This window comes from Zingiber officinale, chromosome 2A (assembly GCF_018446385.1).
Source record: "Zingiber officinale cultivar Zhangliang chromosome 2A, Zo_v1.1, whole genome shotgun sequence".
Taxonomy (NCBI): Eukaryota; Viridiplantae; Streptophyta; class Magnoliopsida; order Zingiberales; family Zingiberaceae; genus Zingiber; species Zingiber officinale.
In genome coordinates, this window is record NC_055988.1 from 126,560,153 (window position 1) to 126,572,337 (window position 12,185).

At 38.2% G+C, this 12,185-nt stretch overlaps 1 protein-coding gene across 1 annotated transcript; it reads left to right on the top strand.

Annotated features, from left to right (window-relative positions):
* Positions 1-2,848: 2,848 nt before the first annotated feature.
* Positions 2,849-7,633, top strand: LOC122042245 (homocysteine S-methyltransferase 1-like). The gene is made up of 8 exons (XM_042602258.1): positions 2,849-3,100; positions 3,590-3,646; positions 4,825-5,030; positions 5,477-5,606; positions 6,084-6,287; positions 6,427-6,498; positions 6,832-7,001; positions 7,254-7,633. The coding sequence occupies exons 1-7, from the start codon at positions 2,936-2,938 to the stop codon at positions 6,973-6,975; spliced, it is 978 nt and encodes a 325-aa protein (XP_042458192.1). The 5' UTR covers positions 2,849-2,935; the 3' UTR covers positions 6,976-7,001; positions 7,254-7,633.
* Positions 7,634-12,185: the final 4,552 nt, after the last annotated feature.

Below are 12,185 nucleotides of genomic sequence, written 5' to 3' on the forward strand. Positions count from 1 at the left end.
ATTACCAACCGTATCAATAGTAATGCTCGCTTTTATGATATTTTGGGTATTTTTGGTATTTCTAGTATATATGGGTTAAGATTTATCTATGATAATATCTTATTTTGTTAATTAGGATTTCTATTAAGAAATTTCTTTTTTGGGTAAATTTTTTTTTTTTTTTTTAAAAGATAGGAATTAAGGTTCATATATGAGAATTTCTTTCCTTTCTTCGAGTTTTAGGGTATGAGTCTATATAAGTGTTCTGTTTCATGTTTTGAAGATAGTTTTTTATAAATTCAATTTTTGGCAAAGCCGTTATTTTCCTACTTCTTGGAATTCTTCTTCGAATCAACAAGTTTAAAAGATTATTTTCGATATTCGAGCACAAATCAACTGATATAGTCAATTTTGATATTCGCGTGTGAATCAACGAAATCGATAATTTTCCACTATATCACTAATACTCTCTAGATACCAAAAGAAAACTCTTTACAAGAAGAAAAGTCTCTTCTCTACACGCCTTTTAGTCTCCCATAGTCTTCAATAACATCCCATGACACCCCTATGATTTGGAATGCTATATTCAATGTTGTACTAAATAGTTTTCAGTCGGCAATTGTTCAAAAAATTATGAAAAATCATCCTTAAAACATTAGTGTTTATTTGACATTATTAGGCTCGTTAGTGTAGTGTTGAGTTGACGGTAAAGTAGAGAAAAATCTCCAATGACAACTTAAATTTTGCATGCAATCCCCACCCATAAAAAACTTTGTTTCCACTCCCTGTATGCAAAGTTTCATTTGCTTTAACTCCCTCATGCAAATATTGTGACCTAATTGCCCCTCAAATTTTTAGGTACAAAAGGTCTAAAAATGAGTATAATTCCTTTTAAATTCAGCACTTTACATTAGAATCGAGTATATTTTATATTAATTTGAGTATATTTTTTTCCTGTTTTAATATAATTCCTCTTAAATTCAGCACCATGTAAAAATAAAATCTAGTATATTTTCTATCCAATTAAGTATCATTTAAAGAAAATTTAGTATATTTTCTATCCAATTGAGTATCATTTAAATAAAATCTAGTATATTCGAGTATATTTTCTATTAAAATTATCTTTCATATTTTTTTGGTATAAATAGTCTAAAAATGAGTATAATTCATATTAAATTCAGCATTTTAAACTAGAATCGAGTATATTTTCTATTTAATTGAGTACAATTTTTTTCCTATTTAATATAATTCTTCCTAAATTCAGTACCATTTGAAAAAAATTTAGTATATTTTTTATCCAATTGAGTATCATTTAAAGAAAATCTAGTATATTTTTCATCCAATTGAGTACCATTTAAAGAAAATTTAGTATATTTTCCATCCAATTGAGGTGAAAAAAGAATCGTACTCAATTTGATAGAAAATATACTAGATTCTAGTTTAATGTACTGAATTTAAGAGGATTTTTACTTATTTTTAAACTTTTTATACTTTAAATATCAGGGGCAATTAGATAAATATATTAAACTAGGGAGTAAAAATAAAGAAATTTTCTAATGAAGAGTACATGTAAAATTATGTTTATCAATAGAACTGCATATAAATTTGTCCTTGAGTTGAACCCAGTGCTCATGATATCTATGATTGTTCACCACTCAAGACTGTTAATGCAGCTACTTTTTGTTCTTAACAGGGTCAGCAGAGAAAAGACAAAGTCGACTCTAAATGCAGGGTCATGATCATCTTTGGGTTGAGAAACTAGCCAAGGTTCTTGCGCTTGTCCCAAGGAAGAATTTCTGAAACTATGTCTTTTCTGAAAAAATGCCTTACAACTTGCCTAGAAACCATTGTTTTTTGCTTTTAGTTTGAACAATAGGATAGTTCCTGGATTTCGGGTCGTCAAGATTCTGAATTGGAAGGGCTATATACTTTTTGTTGTTTGTATTTTGGAGCTTGAATTTAGGGCTTCCGAACTTTGATTTAGTTGATATAAGAAAAAAATGTAAACATGACTTTATTTAGATGCCTTTATATATATATATATGTTAAAATAAAGATATTATTTAAAAAAAAATAAAAAATAAACTCCTTTTATATTCTCTAAGATCTTATGATCAATTTTTTACGTAAAATATTTTATTAAGTGTTTGATCTTTTATGTAAAGAATAGTTGTATTAAAATAAAATGTTCTTTATAATTTACTTGTCTATATTTTACCGTGGGACAGATAATATTGGATTGTTTAAGATGAATGATATCATATTGATATGCCATTATGACTCTAATAAATAAAGATTATAAATTGTTATTTTCATTAATAATATTCACCAACCCTAGGATTTGGTGTGTTGGTAAGAGGCCAAAGGCTAAATGTATTATTAAGCAATTCAATTTTTACATCAGGTATTTTAAGTAATGCTCACGTTTTATGGATTTACTAAATCAAATAGACCTTTAATATTAAGTTTATAATCAATTAATTGAAGATGTGAACATTTTAAATAATTAAATAAATATACATCTAAATAAATCAAACTTAAGTTTATAAATAAAATAAAATTTAAATTTAAATTTAAATAATCATTTCAATAATTTATTTTGTTTTCTCTCCTCCCCTCGACTTATTTAAGACATAAACTAATATAAAATTTGTTTTCATCGACAGCCAGAGTAATTAGATTTTCCAAAAAAAAGAGAAAACGTTAACCTTCACCTGGACTCTTTTCGAGTTCAGATTCAGGACGAACCGGGATTGTTTCCCAGGCCTGGTTCGGAGACCGGATTCGTCGGATTTGTCAAAACGTAAACCTATCGTTGTCCTTTCCTCGTCTTTAAGACCCTGAGTCTCTCACCTACCCATTCGCTTCATTCCACCGCCTTTCCAATTCGAGCGACCAGACCGCCTAGTGGTTTCGCGTTGAAGGATTTGGAGACGGCAGGGCGGCGAAGAAGGGGATGGGTTCGGAAGCTGGCGCGGTAGAGGAGTTGATAGCGAGAAACGGCGGCGTCGCCGTGATCGACGGAGGCCTGGCGACGCAGCTGGAGGCGCTCGGTGCGGTCTTCAATGATCCCCTCTGGAGCGCCCTCTGCCTTATACGAGATCCGCACCTTATCAAACAGGTCTTCATTTCTTATTCTGTAAATTTATTCATTTAGCATATTAACATTTTGGAATGCAAAGACAGATCATGTAGAGGTTTGTTATTTATTTATTTATTTTTAAAAAGACAATTTTCTATTGCTTTGTCGTATAAGATTGTTAATCCAATGAAAGAGGAAGACATTGTAAATGGGTTAAGAGGAAGAACAAACTGTGGATATCTTGTTCAAGGATTTTTTTTTTTTTGTTTAAGATTATCGCCAGTCAAAACTATTGGCTATTATTCGTACTTGTCAGAAAAACATGGATTTGTCACTTATTAGATCGACTTACCCAAGTTAGTTGAAAATCTTACTGCATTGTTGAGACAAGAGGAAAGAAGATTTGGCAATCCAAGCATTTAATCTGGGTTTTTTATTGGAGAACTATGTAATTATCTTAAGGAATGATGAATTCAGAAACTGCATGCAGGTTTTTTATTGATCACCTTTCATTTTAACTGCATGCAGGTTCATCTTCAGTATCTTGAAGCAGGTGCAGATATCCTGGTGACTTCATCCTATCAGGTATGTGATCTACTGGTTGAGTGAATTACCTGCAAATGTCTGGACTTCTTCATACTTGAGTGATATGCAAAGATATATCATAAACTATTTCAGCATGTCTGTGATTATGTCTTGTATATCTAACCAATCCAATAAAATTCATTCCAAGATCTAAAATAAATTCATGTTATATCCCCTTGATAATTCCTCTGAATAACTTTACCTGCGAAACAAAATTGTAATCAATAACTTCTATTAGATGTCTTTTTTAGTATTTGTACTATTTTTCCTCTAATCTCTTACCAATTTCAGTATTCCATGTGATCTTTTAGGATACAATTCCTGATTAGTCACGTTATTACCTTGAAATAATCTTCTTGTCTTTCCCCTTGAGTACCCAAGCTAGAATTTCATGATATGAAATTCTATGGCTTGTGTAACTATTGCCAGTAGCAGACATTTGAGAAAACTCACTAATATCTTTTCCTGGTATCATCAGACTTTTAGCAAGCATTGCCTTAAGATATTATTTATTGGTTGATGACTAATACTCACTGGTCATCTTTATTTATGATATACAGAAAATATACTGGCAATATATGCATTTAGTTTGTTATAAATTTCCCAGCTTAACAGAAACAAGGAATAGCTATATGCTCAGCCTGAAACAAGAAGTCTAATATCTAGAAAACGTTATGTTGAAATTGTGAGCATAATTTGAGTTCATGAAGTTGATAATCCAGTAGCATGATGGAAGAAAGCATGACCCAACTTAAAAATAAACATAAGAGAAAGTATCCAAGTCAAATGAACAAAGAAACCAAGAACCCATGACCTAAAGCAATTCCATCAAAGTACAATGTGCTACAAGATGAACCAACTTTTTGTTATCCACCAGTTTATGTTGAAACATACAAGATACATTAGCACTACATTATGCTGCAAACTTAATGATCATGTGGATCTTAGAGCTTCAGCTAACTTCAGGTATTGCCTACTATAGGGAGAATGAGACTTTTCCATTCAAAATCACATCCAGCAATATCTTCATTTAAGATGAAGAACATAGTCTTCACTCTCTAGATCCCTTAGAGATTTATTTTTCGTTTCCTAGTATTTGAGGTGCAAAGCGGTATATGGATATATGGTTCAATAATATGGCTGAGGTCCCACTCCTTTTTGTTGCTTCTCTTTTACAGGCAACCATCCCTGGATTTTTGTCAAGAGGGATGTCCCTTGAAGAAGGAGAGTTGTTACTTCAAAGAAGTGTCAAATTGGCTCTAGAAGCCCGAGACAGTTTTTGGAAGCTTGCACAGCAGAATGAAGAAAGCAATTACAATTGTGCTCTGGTGGCGGCTTCAATCGGGAGTTATGGGGCTTATCTTGCAGATGGTTCGGAATATAGGTAGCCTATATATAGAACATACAAATTGCTCTTTCTTTTCAAATCATGCTAAGTTTGACCTTAGTTAAATGTCATGGATGTATTATGATTTGTTTTTTCCTTTCTCACTTCATGGGGACTGATTAATATGAACGTGGAAACCAAGGATCATTTAGAATGATACTTAATATCAATACTATCAGCTTTTAGGTAAAACGAACTAACTTCACATAAGCCCTAAACCATCACTGAGAGGCATGGATGTAGATTAACCCATGAGCAAAAGCCATTATGTGCCTGTTACCTATACCTTCATAGGCCCAAGCTATACATCCAAATTCTAAATGGAGTCACGAGTCTATTTTCCTGCATCACTCAATTTATAGAATATTAGAAAGATTCGTGTCTTTTACCATATTATTTGGGTATAATCTCGCTCTAATGGATATGTTATCTCAAAATTACAGCGGGAATTATGGACCAAGCGTTGACTTGGAAAAACTTAAAGATTTTCACAGGCGGCGATTGCAAGTTCTTGTAGATGCTGGTCCAGATCTATTGGCATTTGAAACCATTCCTAATAAGCTTGAAGCACAGGTCTGCTAATTTTTTCTTCTCATGTTGTTTGCATTGTTACTGACTATCTGACACGAATTACTCAGTAGAGTTTGAATTATGTTCACAAAGTTTTCTGATTCTCAATACATCTTTCTGATTGAACATTATTTTGGTCACAAACAAACTGTTTTTCCCTCCAAAACTAGAGGAACTTAAGGAGGCACAACCTTCCAGATAGATCCATCTTCATATATGGAATGTCGACCGCTGATATAGATTTTGTTAAAAAGTTTCAGATGTGGACTAGCCTCCTCTCTAACATATTATTCTTGTGGAGAAAGCCAAGTCCTGTGAGATAAAAGGTCTTTGCACTTTTTTTGTGTAGAGCACCAAAACAAGGAAAAGTGTCAATATACTAAAGTTGGATGCATAGTGTATTAATGAACACCAGCTGTATTTTATTCTAAATTAAAAGGTATGCGATGATTCACAGTTTTAATGTCATTTTATGTGCAGGCAATAACCGAACTTCTCGATGAAGAAAACATCCAAATTCCATCTTGGATCTGTTTCAGCTCTATGGATGGTGAGCATTTGTCGTCTGGAGAGGATTTTAAAGATTGCCTTGACATATTGAATACAAGTGAAAAAGTCAGCATTGTTGGGATAAATTGTGCATCCCCACTCATTGTAGAAAATCTCATTCGTCAGTTCAAAAAGGTTCGTCAATAGTACATCTTCTCATCCTTAATAGTAATTCAAGTCATCTGTCTTTATCATTTTTTATTCTTTTCTTGATTATTTTTCTCTCTTTTTCTCATATTTTATTATGATCATTTTCATTCATTTTTTCCTTCAGTTAACAAAGAAACTATTAGCTGTTTATCCAAACAGTGGTGAAGTGTGGGATGGCAGAGCTAAAAAATGGCTGGTGAGTTTATCTTTAATTTGTAAGTCGCAAAACACTACTGCAAGGGATACCTGTCGTGTTCATATTACTTATTGGCTTATCCTAAGTTCCCTGTACATAGTATACTAAAAAATGCATACAAAATCTTGTGGGATTTCGAAAGGCAGTGACCTCTGCGTTGGGGATATTTGAATATGCGATAACTTCCGTCTCATTTCAGTCTTCAGACACCATAGGATTTACTATAAGATGTGAATTTTGAGCTTTGCTAAGTGTTACATGATTTAACATCAGAGGTTTTTACATGCCTAAAAGCCTTTGTGCGTCTGATACCATCTGATTTTGTCCTGGCAGCAACCAGAGTGTGCAAACGAGAAGAGATTCGATTTGCTCGCTAAAAGATGGCATGAATGTGGTGCTAGTCTTATTGGAGGATGCTGCCGGACTACGCCTAGCACCATAAGATCAATTTCCATGTTGCTGAAGAACAAGCCATGACTGGTTTTTGGTTCTTGACAAATAAGGTTAGTAAGCTAGTGATGTTACAAAAGGGAAAAAAAAAAATCTAAAAATCTCACATTGTCAGTGAATGCAAATGGTGGTGAATGAGTCAGAGACTGTGCTCATGAATTTTGATTATTTTAGATCTTCCATCTCATTTCAGACACCATGGACTTAATATAAGATGTGAATTTAGAGCTTTTATTAAGCGTTACATGATTTAACATCAGAGGTGTTGCCATGCCTAATTTGCCTATGTGATTTTGTCCTGGCAGCAACCAGAATACACAAGTGAGAAGAGGTTCGATTTGCTTGCTAAAAGATGGCACGAATACGGTGCTAGTTCATCAGAGGATGCTGCCGGACCACGCCTAGCACCACAAGATCAATTTCCAGGTTGCTGAAGAACAAGCCATGACTGGTTTTTGGTTCTTGACAAATAAGGTTAGTAAGCTAGAGATGTTGCAACGGGAAAAAAAAATATCGAAAAGTTTCACATTGTTTGTGAATGCAAATGGTGAGTCGAAGACTGTGCTTTATGAATATTGATTATTTTAGCTATTGAAAGTTCAATTGAAAAAAAGCCGTTGGCCTCTCTCTCACACGTTCTTCCCGGGCTATCTTCCTCTCCCTCTCATATTTTTCCTTCCTCAATGTCATCGGACCCGGGCTAAAGTTGGGGTAGGTGGCGAAAGTTCGGGTAGGTTAACATGTGGCTCTCTGCCCTTGATTGAAACACTTTCACATGGAGACTCAAATGAATCTAACGTTTGTTATCAAGTTCAACACAGATGATCAATGCTATTGAGTTCATTTGTGTAAATACAGGTTATTTAGCACAATTTCAGTAATCTGCAAGTACAATGTTTGGATGATCCACTGATTTGTGCTCTTCATCACATTTCCAATTATCTGAATGTAAAACTTTTCATTTTTCAACCAGAGAATAATCCACCAGTCACTACTGAATAGTGTCGCCGATGTGGGTCAACATATCACATTCAAAGTATCCCTCCATATTTAGCTCCTATATAGCAAAGTTGTAGAATCGTGATTTACGTTAGATTGATTTGGAATCAAGATTAGATCGCTCGGGATTGGATCGTACGATAATCGTACGGTTCTATAAAAACCTTTGAAATCTTATCGTATATAATTATTATATGCACATGTTTAAATTAAGTATACGCAAAGGACATTGTCTTTTGTATTATGGCAATCAATAAAATATTGTACTCCACGGATGCTCCACGGATGCAGTGTAGAAGTAGCCCATCGATTAAACTGCGCTGACTAACGGAGCCCATCGATTTAATTAATTCAATAACCAATTAATTTAATTGATATTTTTATCATTTCGATTTCCATGCCAAAAATCAATCTATATATTGAATACATGATTAAAAAAATCTCTAAAATTTCGATTCCCCACTTAACTATTCAATATGAACTATTAAAAAAGATGATTAATTTGATAACTGACCTATTTAGTCGATTTTTATCTGTTGAATTCAGTCATTCAGTTTGCCCAAAAAAATATTTAATTTCGGTTTAATCGATTAGGATTTACTGACAGTCATTTCCCGGAAAAGAAGGAGAAATAGAAAGTCCATTGGTTGCGGAGTCCTTCTCAAATTTTCATTTACAAAATGGTTAGCAGCAAAATGATGATATTATTAGGCTGAAAGAAGTCAATGAGTGATTCACACTAAAAAGAAAAAAGGAAAAATTTAATTTAGCAATGAAAAAAAAATCATCATAGATCAGCAATGACATTTGTAACGAAAATAATAATCATCGCTAATTAGTAACAAAATTTACGATAAAAATAAATATCCCTAAATTAGCAACACAACTATTTCGTCACTAAGATTATATTTGCCGCAAAATTCATCATCAATTGGCGATAAATCAGGAATTCGTCGCCAATTTAAAGATTTTTCAGCCGTATAAGAACTAGACCGAGATCTCAAATTTAGTGACGAATTCAATAAAAAAAAAAAATTTATAATACCAGTTGATCTTGTCCGAAAGTCGCGATGAGATGGATGCTGCGAATGTGGCGCTCCCGTTGACCTCCTGTGGACTTTGCTCCGACCTGTAACAAAAACAACGTCAGTGCCGAACCAGGGAAGGAGTTCTCGGCGATGACCCTCCGACGCTCAAGTCAGTCTCTGGAGATGAAAAGAAGCAGTAAGCAGAGCAACAAGAAGACTGTAGCGCAACAGTAGAAATCGCATACCTTCGCCGATGCTTGGACCCCCCTTTATATAGAGCTCCGGAAGCACGTGTGCACGCTTCCCAAGGAAAGCACGTATCTCAAAACTTTTCCTGAAAAGACTTGTCAGTAAAGTGCCCCTGACATAGTACCTTAACGGGTCGAGCATATCTCTGAAGTAACAGTGGAAGCTTTCGCCGTACGATCCTCTGTTTGACCATGTCGCTTATTAGCGGCACTAGCTCCCAAAAGGATGTCAAAAGATAGCCCGCTGTGTCTGTTGCTCAACCGAGCAGAATAGTTGCTCGGCCGTAATTCCGCTATCCGCATGCCCTGTTGCTAGGCCGAGCGGGTAGCCGCTCGACTCGGCTTTTGAGCGTCGTTCTCCCTTAAGCGTCGGTTGTTTGAATGCTCCCCATGTCGAAGTTGACGACGGGTCAGAACGCTCTCCCTGGTCGGAGCATGATTCGTCCGACCGACCGATATCGTCCACTCTTTGACCATCTTGACTTTGACCTCCTTTGACCTCCACCATGGTAGAAGGGTAGGGCCCCTCATCATCACCGCATTACACAATCCTCCCCCTCAAGTCTAGTCGAAAGAGGCTATAAGTACGACTAACTGGACAATTGTCTGAGCAGATTTCCTCCCGATTGACCTTTGACACTATGTGGTTTCTGCTCGAGAGGCGACGTCACCCTACCGGTCGAACTGTTGAAGTTTGTCGTTCGGTTGTAGGTAAGCTCCCCCATCCGATCGGCACAACAAAGGTTTGCACTTGTAAAAAATCTCCTTGGGCTACTTCGGTCGAGCGCGAGCCAGGTTGACGCCACCCAGATTTCTTGGAAATCGTGCAAATCTCTGCACATTAAGGTTGAGCGCGCTTCCATGCCGTCATTAAATGCCGACCCATGGCGAGGCGCCACATGCTATGCCCGATGCCGCCGCACGCCTGACGTGACAAGCGTGATAGGACGTTTGGCGGTTTGAATTCAACGGTGAGATCTTGGCTTGGGTTTACGTGACCTAGATCGAACGACCCCGGTCACCCGAGCCCTAGGCTTATAAGCTTGCGGCATCGTCTTCTTCTCTACACTTGCCTTCGTCGAGTGCTTTTGGTGACCTTTCTGCTCCTGTGCTTCCTTCATTCTCCGGCGACGCTCCGCTTGTGCCCCTGTTACGCTCCTCGGTTCCTGCTTCCCCGATGACCTTTCTCCCGTAAGCCTTCTCCCAATCGCGTCTGCCTTCGATCTTTTTCGACATTTCTTTTTGTTTCAGCGACATTCTAGTAGTTTTTTTTCGCCTTTCTCGGTTTTTGCAATGACAAGTTCTTTACAGCCGCTTGGCTCTATCTCTGGACTCTGTTACACATCCATGGAGTCTAGGTTTGACAGGGGCGATGCTAAGAGCCTACGAGATGTTTTTGAAATTCCTCCTAACTATCACATCGTTTTGTCTTCTCCGTCCGATCAACTCAATTCTCCACCAACCTGCTGTGTCTGTTTCTTCCGGGATCAGTTTATCGCTGGTCTATGGTTTCCCCTTCATCCCTTCATTCTGGTAGTTTGTAAATATTTTCGCATTTCCGTTTCTCAACTTGTGCCGAACTCCTTCTGACTGTTGTGCGACGTTGTTGTTTTGTTTTATCCGCACGACATCCCCCTTACTCCCCAGGTCTTCCACTATTTTTCTTATCCCAAATTGTCCGAGCCGGGGATATTTCTTTTCCAATCTCAAGTGGGTCTTGTTTTCTTTGATAAAATGTCGACCTCCAACAAGTACTGGAGGGAGTATTTCTTCTTTATGCTCTTTCCCGAGTGGCCAGACTTCTCTACCAACTGCAACTCGAACTGGCCCCTCAACCGGCTCTCAAGTGATACAAGAGCCGATCGGGCTAACTGCACGCTGCCTCAATGTTGGTCGGTCAGGGTGTCCTGTACATCTTTGGACTAAGTCCGATTCGCACTCGGCTGCCGACCAGCCTAGGTATGAAGCTTCTTTAATTCTTCCTTTAATGCTAACTGATTTTTCTTTCTCTTTTGCAGCCGAAGTCATGTTGCGAGCATGTCTGGTCGGCAAAGCGAAACTCAAGGATGTCACGATCAATGCGGTAGCTATTGAAGGACTGGCGAACCGCGGTCTGCAGCCGGTTGGCTCCCATAAAGATCCGATCGGCGAGATCGAGGAGACGCCCGTTGTGGTGGGCGAAGGGATGACCGAGGGTTCGCAACGACCTCCCGAGCGACTGAAGTTCGTCCACATTGAGGGAGCGTCCGACTCGGCTTCCTCAGGAGAGCCGTTGATTCGTCGAAAAAGGCGTCGTGCGGAGCCTTCGTCGCATTCCGCTTCCTCGGCGGTGAGGACCGTCGAGCGGGTCGAGACTTCGACCCCTATTCCAGAAACTGCGGTCTCTACATCATCTGAGCGGACTCCCTCATTAGATGAGCTGCCGCAGGAAACCCTCGCCGCACCTCCAATGGCCTTCATGCCGCCACCTTCGAAGCCCTCGAAGGTTCAGAAGTCCGGCATCTGACCGACGTCCGCGTCTCGCCCATCTGGTTGGCGGCCTCGATGCAATCGGCCCCAAGTGGCCAACGCCACATAACGGCGATCCTCCATCTACCCACTAAAGAATCTAGCAAGCCGAGCGCTGGGTCTCGTGGCCCCGAGTATCAAATCATCATCCAAGTGTTGGAACCCCAAGGTTGTTTTGGTGTGATCAACAAGTTAAGTTAGGTCATGTGTTGTTTCTAACCTGTGTCTAAGTGTGCAGGAGCTTAGGAGCACAGGTACTCGAGTGGAAGACGCAACTAGCGAGAAGGACGACACGTGGTGCGTCTGAGGGATGAGGTGCTGCGGAAGAGTACACCGGCGGACGAGAAGGAAGTGTGCGGTGGTTCCAAGCGACGAAAGCCGGAGCGAAAGATTGCTCGAGGAGAAAGAGACGCAGCTAGCGAGAAGGTAGACACGGGGTGCGACCGAGGGACGA